Raw genomic sequence first — 11,786 nt, 5'->3', positions numbered from 1 at the left:
GTTTTCCAACCCAGACCTGGCAAGCCTAGATTTACCCACATTGAGAATTAGATCTATTGATGATACTAGAGGAAAGGTATACAATATTTCTCCCCTTTTAAAATAGGTATGGGGGATCAAGTTACTTGACTACAAGCAAACAAGTGGAATGCCAGACGGGCAACTAAAACTGAACAGTTCATTTTCCTACACAGTAGTCACACCAAACCCACCACAGATCCTTGGGGGACTCCGCGGCTCATTTCCTTCCACTCTATGAGTCTCAATAAGAAAGACAGACTATAATTAAAGAATAATAATGTGAAGACTGGCGCTTTTATCCAACAGCTGCCAAGTTGCTAACTGCCAGGACCCTTTGCTGAAGGATTTTTGACAAATGCTTTTTGGAAGTCCAAAGACACTGGGTTGGCTCCTGAGCCACATCCTGAGCCCAGTGTGGTCCTGTTCGCGGTGCAGAACGGTCCTCCTCCACGCTCAGCCCACTGCTGGCTGTTCTGCTCCCTGAAATGCAGTTCCTGGGAATGGGTATGAGTAGAAGAGGAGTTAGGGTCCAGCCCATAATGGCTGCTGGATCACCCACGTCTCCCTTCTTGTGGATGCTTCGTAAGCATTCTGAAAGACCGACGAGGCAAGACTTCCCTTGGCAGAAGCCATGCCGATGCATCCTTGGCAAAAGCTGGTTCTTTATAGATATATGAATTATTTCAGTTTTTAAAAAAATATTTATTTTTGAATTTTCTAGATAAAATTGTTTCAGTTTTAATTGGGCTGTTGTGCCAGCATACCCAGGACCAGAACGTAAATTTACCCAATGAACTGGTTCAGTCATGACCTAACTTTATTGCATCTCCTTTTTTGGCTACCTCCCTAATTGCTTTCTCCATCTCAGGACCAAGATCCGGAGCTTCAGGGTCAAGGGAACCATGTTACGTTTTTGTCCGCCTGAGGTGAATCTGTAATACTGCGATCAGCATTGCCGTTAAAACTGAGCAAAGAGGAAGGCTGTTGATAAATGCAGCCCGGGAGGTAGATGCTGGACGGAGGACATCTGGCTGCCTGGACCCCAACTGAAGCCACTGTTCTCTCTCACACAGCACTGTCCAGTCTGAGGGGGAGCCGCTCTCAGAGGTTTTTCCTAGCCCTGTGACCTGAATGTGTTCCCCGTAAGGTTTCTTGTTGGCCTCTGCACCTCTTTTGACCCTCTCCCCCACACACACACTCACAGATAATGGAAGTTGCCCTGGGCTGACTGTAGATTTTATACCGAGGGATGACCCTAAGACAGGAGCTTCTGTATTTTATGTGTTTTGACAGTTCTGTTAGGCTCCGAATACTCCTGCAATATCCACATTCTCTTCAAATTCCAGATATTTGAGCTCCTCCATCTTGGCTTTGAGGCTTCTAGCAATATACGTGTGATTGTTTGCAAGAATATCTTTGAGTAGACAATTGATTCTCTGCAAGCTCATGACGTCTATCCTGCCCTCCGAGGGCACCGACCGTTCACACAATCCTCCCAACAAAAGTATCAGCTGTCCCAAACCAGAAGCTTCTCAGCTCTTGTCAGTTCACGTCTGAAGTTTCTCTATAACCTTTTTTGCTTTTAAGCTTTTGAGACTGTTTTCACCTTATTTCAAGTGGAGCTCATCTCTTTTACACAGGTCTCCATTGTCCCTGGTGTTCCCGGTGCCTAACAAACCCAAACCGTTCCGTTATCCATGCACTGAGTCCTCCTAGCTGGGAAACGTCTCTGAACATGCTGATGTGGAAGTCTGGGGTTTCGTCCTCATTGACAAGCAACCTCGTTTTGGCTTCTGCGATGTCACAGTTACATCTTTCAGTGTTCACTGTACAGACCTGTACCTCAACCTCTCTCCTGTGCTCTCAACAGCTTCTGTATGTGCTTTGGGATGTCCACCACCTTCTTACTGGCTGGTCATGCAGTGGATGTGCCCACTGCAAGCCTGTCTCTGTGTTTTTAATGATCAAGTGAGGCCAGATATAGCGTTGAAGACATATCCTTAGCTGGAGAAGACCTGAGAAATGGATCCGTTATAAGGGATCGTTTCACCTTTATTCCCTTACAGGCCCTTCTGCCCTAAGACATTCTTTGCAATACCAAAGGAGCTGCAACCCTGGGAATCATCTCTCTCTGCCATGCCCCTGAAGGTTCCATCTGCTCATCTCTTGGCCTCCCCCAGCATCCCTGGGTCATCTGCCGTAGTCTCACGGGGGGAATGGACGTTACTGCGTCAAACACTGCCCCCCCCCCCAGAGTACCTTCTGCCTAGGGGACAGGCGGGCCCCATCTGTGGACTCCTCCATAACTCCTAACTTCCCACTCTCTTTCTAGCGTCATGATCTTCCAAGGCTTTCCAATGCCCTGTTACAAACGGAATTCATCTCGGTAGGTATGTCTGCTACTTTGGTAATCTGGTGTGAGACTGAGGAGGTATACGTTCAAAGGAGCTCTGCTGCCTTGGGCACCTCTCCCTAGACAAGTTCTCCTGCTGCCTTGCCGCCTTGCTCTGCCATTGCGGCTCTCGCAGATAACTTCTAAAGGAGTATCATCCCTGGGCGGGGTGCTGTTGTTGTTGTTGTTGTTGTTCAGTCGCACAGTCGAGTCCGACTCTTCACGACCCCATGGACCACATCACGCCAGGCCCTCCTGTCTTCCGCCGTCCTCTGGAGTTTGCTTAATTTCATGTTCGTTGCATCGGTAACACTGTCTAACCATCTCGTCCTTCTTCTGTTACCTTCAGTCTTTCCCAGCATCAGGGTCTTCTCCCTTCTCATTTGGTGGCCACAGTATTTGAGCTTCAGCTTCAGTATCTATCTTTCCAGGGAACAGTCAGGGTTCATTTCTTTTAGGACTGACTGATTCGATCTCCTTGCAGTCCAAGGGACTCTCAAGCGTCTTCTCTAGCACCATAGTTCAAAAGGATCTATTCTTCGGTGCTCAGCCTTCCTTACGGTCCAGCTCTCGCAGCCATACATGACTACTGGGAATACCATCGCTTTGACTATGTGGAGTTTCATTGGCAGGGTGATGTCTCTACTTTTTATTATGCTGTCTAGGTTTGCGGTAGCTTTCCTCCCAAGGAGCAGAGGCCTTTTAATTTCATGGCTGTAGTCACCGTCTGCAGTGATCTTGGATCCCAGGAACATGAAGTCTGTCACTGCTTCCACGACTCCCTCTTCTATTTGCCAAGGAGTGATGGGGCCAGATGCCATGATCTTAGTTTTTTTGATGTTGAGTTTCAAGCCAACTACCCTGAGCAAGAGGCTCTTTAGGTCCTCTTCACTTTCTGCCATTAGAGTGATATTGTTTGCATATCTGAGGTTGTTGATCTTTTCCCCAGCAATTTTAATTCCCGCTTGTGATTCATCCAGTCCAGCATTTTGCATGATGTACTCAGCATATATATTAAATAAGCAAGATGACAATATACATCCTTTTCGTACTCCTTTTCCTATGTGAAACCAATCAGTTGTTCCATATCCGGTTCTAACTGTCGCTTCTTGGCCCTTATACAGGTTTCTCAAGAGACATGTGAGGTGGTCTGGTACTCCCATCTCTTTAAGGACCTGCCATAGTTTGTTGTGATCCACACAATCAAAGGCTTTAGCATAGTCAATGAAGCAGAAGTAGATGTTTTTCTGGGACTCTCTTGCTTTCTCCATAATCCAGTTAATGTTGGCAATTTGATTGTACTTCTGGCAGTTCTCTATCCACGTACTGTTGAAGCCTAGTTTGTAGGATCTTGAGCATGACCTTGCTAGCGTGTGAAATGAGTGCAATTGTGTGATAGCTTGAACATTCCTTGGCATTGCCCTTTTCTTTGGGTTTGGGATGTAAACTGACCTTTTCCAATCCTGTGGCCACTGTTGCGTTTTCCAAATTTGCTGGCAAATTGAGTGCAGCACTTTAACAGCATCATCTTTTAAGACTTTGAATAGCTCAGCTGGGATACCATCACCTCCACTAGCTTTGTTGTTAGTAATGTTTTCTAATTTTTATGCCCACATGACTTTACACTCCAGGAGGTCCTTCTTGTATAGTTCTTCTGTGTATTCTTGCAATTTTTCCCTAATTTCTTCTGCTTCTGTTAGGTCCCTACCGTTTTTTTCCTTTCTCATGGCCAGTTTTGCACGGAATGTTCACTTGATTTCTCCAATTTTCTTGAAGAGATCTTTAGTCCTTCCCATTCTATTGTTTTCCTCTATTACTTTGCATTGTTCATTCAGGAAAGCCTCCTTATCTCTCCTTGCTGTTCTTTGGAAATCTGCATTCAGTTGGGTAAATCTTTCCTTTTCGCCTTTGCCTTTTGCTTTCCTTCTTTCCTCTGCTATTTGTAAAGCCTCATCAGACAGCCGTTTTGCTTTCTTGCATTTCTGTTACTTCGGGATGGTGGTGATTGCTGCCTCCTGTACAATGTCACAAACCTCCATTCATAGTTCTTCAGGCACTCTGTCTATCAAATCTAGTTCCTTAAACCTATTCTACACCTCCACTGTATATTCATCAGGGATGCGATCTAGGTCAAACCTGAATGGCCTAGTGGTTTTCCCAACTTTCTTCAGTTTAAGCCTGAATTTTGCAATGAGTAGCTCATGATCTGAGCCACAGTCAGCTCCAGGTCTTGTTTTTACTGACTGGATAGAGCTTCTCCATCTTTGACTGCAAACAATATAATCAATCTGGTTTCAGTGTTGCCCATCTGGTGATGTCCACGTGTAGAGTCGCCTCTTAGGTTGTTGGAAGAGGGTGTTCGCTATGACCAGCATGTTCTCTTTGTCCGGCTTCATTTTGTTCTCCAAGGCCAAACTTGTCCATTATTCCAGTTACCTTTTGACTTCCTACTTTAGCATTCCAGTCCCCTACGATGATGAGGACATCATTTTTTGGTGTTAGTTCTGTGAGGTGTTGTAGGTCTTCACAGAACTGGTCCGCTTCAGCCTCTTCTGCGTCAGTGGTTGGGGCACATATTTGGATCACTGTGATGTTGAATGGTTTGCCTTGGGCCGAGATCATTCTGTTGTTTTTGAGATTGTATCCCAGTACTGCCTTTCACACTCTCTTGTTGACTATAAAGGCCACACCATTTTTCCTATGGGATTCTTGGCAGATGGGGGGTGGCTTCCACCTTCCCAATCAGAAAATGGTTTCTTTTGGTTTTGCAGCACAGTGCTGATGTAGGGATGCTTTCTGCTTGGAAAATCTCCAAAATGGGTCAAACTTTTACAGGACCACAGTCAGGACCTGAAAAGTTTTTTAAAAAATTATGAAAATTGGTCATAGTGTCAATGGACCTGAAAACTTTCTTAAAAATAGATTTTTGGAAAAATCAGCCAAAGTTTCACAGGACTGCGGTCAGGACCTGAAAAGTAAACTGAAAATCAAGAAAATTAATTTTCTTTCTCCTGAAAAGTTCAAAGTGATTTCCGAATGCAATAAGAACAAGTAAAATAAATTCATTCCAAAGCAACAATTACTTTAGCTGCACTGTTAAAAAAACAGTAATGGTATCAATGCGTTAGCGACTTTGATCAACGTTTGTCTGGCATGTCCCCTGGAATTTCGGAATGGGCACACCACCACGGAGAACGCCCGGCCCCACCTACCAGCTCTTTCTCTTGGTGAATGAGGAAGCACCAATCAAGCCCATATCCATAGTTCTCAAGTGAGGAGGCAGAGGGGTATGTGGAAGACACCCACAGGAGTCGCAGACTGGCCGATGCTGGGCTGATTGCCCACCTGATTGGCAGAGGGAATAGGCGGGGAATGTGAGAAAACAAATTTTGGGATTTTAGTGAAAAGTTCTGCAACGCCCACAGAAAAATTATTTTACATTTTACTTTATGTTTTTAAGTTGTAGGCCACTTTCCAGTACTGGGAAGAAAAATTCTAAAGTATCTGGTTTAAACCTGAAGCCCTGGACTCTTATTCATTTTTATTTCCATTAACTTTATTTGTAGGCTGCCTGTCTTGCTGAGACTCAAGGCTGGCTACAGAATAGAAACAGTGTCCTCACAGAGCATAAGATGCCCAGTGAACAGACTTAAAAGTCAATGTGAACTGCAAGTGGCCGAAGGCAAGGTCTACTAGAAGCAGTGTAGTCCATGGAATTACAAAGGTGGTGCAGCAGAGGCAAGGCCAAGCCTAGCGTAACTATTGCATTGCAGCACATTAGGGGCCCCCAACCTTTTGGGGCCCTTTGGGGGGCACCTCTGGAATTCTGACACAGGGTGGTGGGGGCCCAGTCACAAAACGGCTGCTGCGGGAGGCGGTGCCACACACACGGAGGAAGCCCAAGCGATGAGGAGAAGAGGGGGCAACCTTAAAAATACGCTGGGGAAAAGGACAGTAGCGACAGCGACCACAGAAGCAAAGTTATCTTAATCTGCACAGCCGATCAGATCTCCAGTGGCCAATCAGAAGCCATGCTTCGTAAAAAAAAACACAACCCCCCCCCCCAACCTGGATGATTATTTTTGTGTTTGGTGTAAAGTAGCTTTCCACAGGCAGGGATCATGGTTTGATTTTGTATGGCATGTGAAGAGGAAACTGAAACGAAAAGGGAAACGTAGGGATGGGCATGGACCCAAACTCCGAGCTTGCAGCCAGTTCGTGCAGATTTCCAATCTCATGACAGATCAAGCAGTCAATTTTTTATTAATACTTGCAGACCAACAGGTCATAAGCAGTGTTCCCTCTAAGCTGAGTTAGTGTGAGCTAGCTCACAGTTTTTTAGCCTTCGGCTCACATGTTTTTGTCTTAGCTCAGGAAGAATGGCTCCAGAGCAAACTAATTTATGCAGTGGCCAAAATGCTCACTCGCAACTTTAATGCCAGTAGCTCACAAAGTAGAATTTTTGCTCACAGGACTCCACAGCTTAGAGGGAGCATTGGTCATAAGCAAATAGGATGAGGTTATGTTAATGTGCAGGCAACGTGAGAAGCACAAATATACAGTGTGAAAAACTGAGTGCATTTTTAGCAGTAAGAGGTGATGCCATTAAAAGCCATAAAAAAAAATTTGCAACTCCAAGAGTCACACTTGGATCCGTATCTGCTAGAAACTTAGCTACAACCTCTTGTTTTGTGACAAAACTCCATTTTTGGATATAGGTTGTGATCCGTCTGTCACGTGCCAAAACGTATTGCTGCAGTCCTTAAAGAAATGCCAGACGGTGTCTAACTCACTGACTTTGCAGTCCCATTGGTGCGCAGAGAAAGGAATTCCTAGGAAACTGCCTGCTAGTTCCCCTAGTAGTAGGACATTTAGTCTTGCCTCTTAGAGAATAATATTCTGTATTTGGGTTGTGCGGATATACATGTTGTTGCACAGGCAGGGCAGGGCAGGGCAGGGAGCCAGTGACGCCTACTGCGGCTAGTGCCCGACAGGACAACAGGAGGGAAGGGGCAGCCGACTGGGGACCCAGACAAACAGGTGGAGTGAGATTTGGCTGACCACCCTAGATGGGACGGGGGGAAGTCACACTTTCCCTGCCTCGCCGGGTCTGTCCTTTCCACAGAGTAGCGGCGGGGCAAGCGTGAGCCCTCGGGGGGGGGAGGGTGAACTGGGGCCTGTTGCGCTTTTTCGCTTGGCCCAAGCAAGCACCCAGTGGAGGAGAAAAGGGGGAACCAGTTTTTCCCCTTTGCCGTTGTTTAAACAGACGGTCGGAGGTTTCTTCTCATGACAAATTTAGATGAGGCCATGAGGTTCTCTCTTCCCTCTCTCCTCCCTCTCCACTATTGCTAAAAGAAGGAGGGGGGCATTCCTTGCCCACTGGGATGGGCAGCAGAGCCTAGAACTCAGCTGGAGCTGAGAAGATCCCCTTCCCCACCAGGAAGTATGGATGTGCTTCTGGGACCTTTTCACTTATGGAATCTCAGAGTTGGAAGGGGCCCTAGAGGCCATCTAGTCCAACCCCCCCGCTCAATGCAGGATCAGCCTAGAGCATCCCTGACAAGAAGTGTTTGCCTAGCTGCTGACTAAAGACTGCCAGTGAGGGGAGCGCACCACCTCCCTAGGCAGCTGATTCTTACTGTAAAAAAGTTTTTCCTAAGATCCAGCCGGTCCCTTCCCACCCTTAATTTGAACCCATTCTTGTGAGTCCTCTCCCCTGCTGCCAACAGGAACAGCTCCCTGCGCTCCTCCAAGGGACACAGCCCTTCAGATACTTAGAGAGAGAGCCATCCTGTCCTCCCTCAGCCTCCTCTTCTCCAGACTGAACCTTCCTAAGAAGTCCCTCAGCCTTTCCTCGCAGGGCTTCTTGGTCTCCAGGCCCCCGATTATCCTCGTCACTCTCCTCTGCACCCGCTCCATTCTGCCCACATCCTTTTTGAAGTGAGGTTTCCAGAACTGCACACAGGTCTCCAGGTGTGGCCTGACCAATGTGGTGTACAGCGGGACTATGACATCTTGCGATTTGGAGGTTATGCCTCTGTGGATACACTCCAAGACCGCATTAGCCTTTTTTGTTGCTGCATCACACTGCCTGCTCATATTTAATTTATGGTCCAACCGAACCCCAAGACCTTGTTCACACACTGCTACCCAGGGGTGTATCCCCCATCCAGTATGGGTGTTCCTCATTTCTGTTACCCAGGTGTAGAACTTGGCACTTGTGCTTGTTAAACTGCCTCTTGTTCACATCTTGTTCCTATCCGCCCACTTCTCTTCCTTCCTTAGAAAGCCAGAATCACCCAAGCCACTCCCAGGGTAGGGTATAAATTGAACTAGACCATCAGACGTTTAATCTGGCCTGGCACAGCTGGTCTGGGAAGCTGCTCAGACGTGCCGTGTACAGAAAGGCTGTCCGCGAGGACCAGCTTCCCTTCCTTGGAGTGGCCTCCGAGCCTGACTTTTCCCAGGGGGAACTAGACCGAGTGCTGTTCTGATTCAGACAGTGAGGCCAAAACGGAGCAACAAATGCCTGATGAGCCCTGGCCGGGATGGCCCAGGCCAGCCCGATCATGTCGGATTATGGGAGCTTCACGGGGTCTGTCCTGGCTAGTACTTGTATCGGAGATCAGCCGGGAAGACCCAGGTTCACACCTCTCTCTCTCTCTCTCTCTCTCTCTCATATATGGGACACCCCCAGGATCCTGGATGGAGAGGCCCAGGGGCTGCTGAAGTCTCCGGTGCCCTTCCTCCTGGGCCACAGCCTCTCCAGAGATGGCATGGATTCGTTCAGCAAACACTTTGAGAGCATCATGGAGTCCCACCGAGCCAAGGGCACGTCCTACACCAGCCTGGACTCCATCGACATCCTGTCCTCCCCTTCTCACACCCACACTGGCACCTACTTCACGTTTGACCTCCCCACCCTGACCCCAGATATGCAGGAGCAGATTCGAGACAGTGCCAAGCTCATCGAGCAGAACTTTGCCCCGCTGGCCCTCCTGGAGCCAGACTCTGGGACTAGCTCTGCCACAGACGCCCCCTGGACTGAGAGAGAGGAGGGCCCCCAGCCGGGCCGGAAGAGCCCCTGCAGCCGCTCGGAGGACAGCTCGGGGACCCCCCTGGCCTCCCTCGCCAGGTGAGTGTGTGGGGACTCTGGTTCTCTGGTGGCCAGAGGCCTTCACCGTGCCCGTGTGGCTGGAGTATCTTCTTTACGGCGGTCTGTTGCCTCTGTGGTAGGACAGAAGCGCAGTGTGGGGAGGGGGTGGGCGCGGCGGCATCTGTCTTTCTGGGGGGTATCACTGCCCTGCAAATCAAGCAAGATGAGATAAGCGGGCGTGAGAATGAGAGGAGAATAAGTGTAGATGTATCTAGCCTCCTCCAAGGGCTGCTCTTCAGTCTTTCTGGTCGTTCTAGATGTTCTTCTAGAAGGAGGTGTGGGGGTGTTGTGCCTTGTGTCACAATAATTAGGACCGCACCAAAACTTTGTTGCTGAGCTTTGATGCACAGACTGCTGTTTGAAAAGACATGTTTATACCCCACCTTCCTCCCCTGCGGGGACCCGAAACGGCTTACATCCTTCTCCACTTTATCCTCAACAACAACCCTGCGAGGTAGGTTAGGCCAAGAGTGTGTGTGCGAATGGCCCAAGGTCACCAAGTGAACTTCTATGGCATGAGTGAGGATTCAAACCTGGGCCTCCCAGATATTAGTTTCATCCTCTAACCAAGATACCACACTAACATAAACATTGTCTGGATTTTTAAAAAACAAAAATATGAGCCTTTTTTTTTAGGGTCACAATTTTTGTGGAAGGGTTCCACTGATCTTTGAAAAGCCGGAAGGAATTGTGCAGTGAGTGATGATTGTGGGGAGGTGCGTGTAACCACTAGAAGACTTGAAGAAGCAACGAGAATTCCTAACAAACTCTGCATTCTGTGAAAATGATTTCATACAGTTCTTTATTATGTGTAATCTCTGGAAAACTCAGAGGGCCTGAACGTCTTCAAGGACAGGACAGTTTTTACAAGTTTGAAGTGCTCTGTTTTCTGTTTGAAAGCTTGGAAGTATTTGTACTGTCTGATCACCACAGTGTATCATATAGCCATTCATTTACACTCTGTTGTCTTTAGTCAGAACAGGGAATGAAGTGGGAGGCAAGATTTTTTCTTAGGTGAGCTTAATAACTTTAAGCAACCCATCAGTGCTAAATTAGAAGATGCAGAAGAACAAGATAAAAGGGTAATGGATTTGGGACGCAGGGATGAACAGTTTCTGTCAAGAGCTCTCTCAGCCCCACCCACCTCACAGGGTGTCTGTTGTGGGGAGGGGAAGGGAAAGGAGTCTGTGAGCCCCTCTGAGACACCTTTGGGTAGTGAAGGGCCATGGGGCATACATCCAATCTCTTCTTCTCTCAAGAGCAGTCCTCGAAAGAGCTCTCTCAGTCCCACCTACCTCACAGGGTGTCTGTTGTGGGGAGGGGAAGAGAAAGGAGTTTGTAAGCCGCTCTGAGACACCTTTGGGTAGGGAAGGGCCATGGGGTATAAATCCAATTTCAGTCATTCAGTCAGTCAGGCATTTATTACGGCAACAAGCCATAGAACACACATGCTTAAAAAGTCCAATCTCTTATTCTTGGTGTGGCACTTGCCCAGGGGTATTCTAGAAAGCATGTATATTAATGTGCTTCATTTGCATAATTAGAAAACAATTTGCATGACATGCATGTGAAGACTGCCCTGATTAACATAAGGGAACATAAGAGACGCCAATGTTGGATCAGGCCAAAGGCCCCTCCAGTCCAACACTCTGTCACACAGTGGCCAGAAATACCAGGTGCCCTCAGGAGGTCCAGCAGTGGGGCCAGGACACTAGAAGCCCTCCCACTGTTGCCCCCTCCCCCCCAGGCACCAAGAATACAGCGCATCCCTTGCCCCAGAGCCCCTATCTATACCTTGTGGCTCATAGGGGCCACTGAGGGATTGGTTGGGGTGTGGCTGCTGTCACAGGCCCAGAGGTTTCTCTTCCTAGTGAAGCTGCCGAGGGCGGGAGGCAGAAGGGAATTCCTTCTCTTGCCCTCTCCCATTTGTCAGTGGGGGGCCTCACTGCCTCGGGCCCTCTGGCCTCTCGCTGCTGGACCCTGAGAGCCACTCAGCTCCTGCTGGCTCCGGGCAAGCAGGGGGGGGCGGCGGCGGCATCTTCCGCCCTCGGTGTTGACCCCCAGTGTGACTCTGGCGTGGCTTTCCGAGACCTGCGGAGGCCCTGGAGCCTCTGGCATAGGCATGGCATCACTTGGCCAAGGCAGGGCCTTTCTGCCACCAGGGTGACAGTGCGCCCCGCCAGTTAGTGTGCCCCAGACAGAGCCTGGGAACCAGAG

General features: G+C 48.4%; 1 protein-coding gene across 1 annotated transcript in view; it reads left to right on the top strand.

Annotated features, from left to right (window-relative positions):
* Positions 1-2,157: 2,157 nt before the first annotated feature.
* PSD (pleckstrin and Sec7 domain containing) overlaps positions 2,158-11,786 on the top strand; it is a 74,821-nt gene continuing 65,192 nt past the window's right edge. The window contains exons 1-2 of the mRNA XM_015412196.1: positions 2,158-2,169; positions 9,145-9,548. Coding sequence (XP_015267682.1) covers positions 2,158-2,169; positions 9,145-9,548 — 416 coding nt within the window. The remainder of the gene's footprint in view (positions 2,170-9,144; positions 9,549-11,786) is intronic.

Source organism: Gekko japonicus, unplaced genomic scaffold, assembly GCF_001447785.1.
Source record: "Gekko japonicus isolate JY-2015 unplaced genomic scaffold, Gekko_japonicus_V1.1 scaffold2413, whole genome shotgun sequence".
NCBI classification, from domain to species: domain Eukaryota; kingdom Metazoa; phylum Chordata; class Lepidosauria; order Squamata; family Gekkonidae; genus Gekko; species Gekko japonicus.
This window is presented reverse-complemented; position numbering and strand designations above follow the sequence as displayed.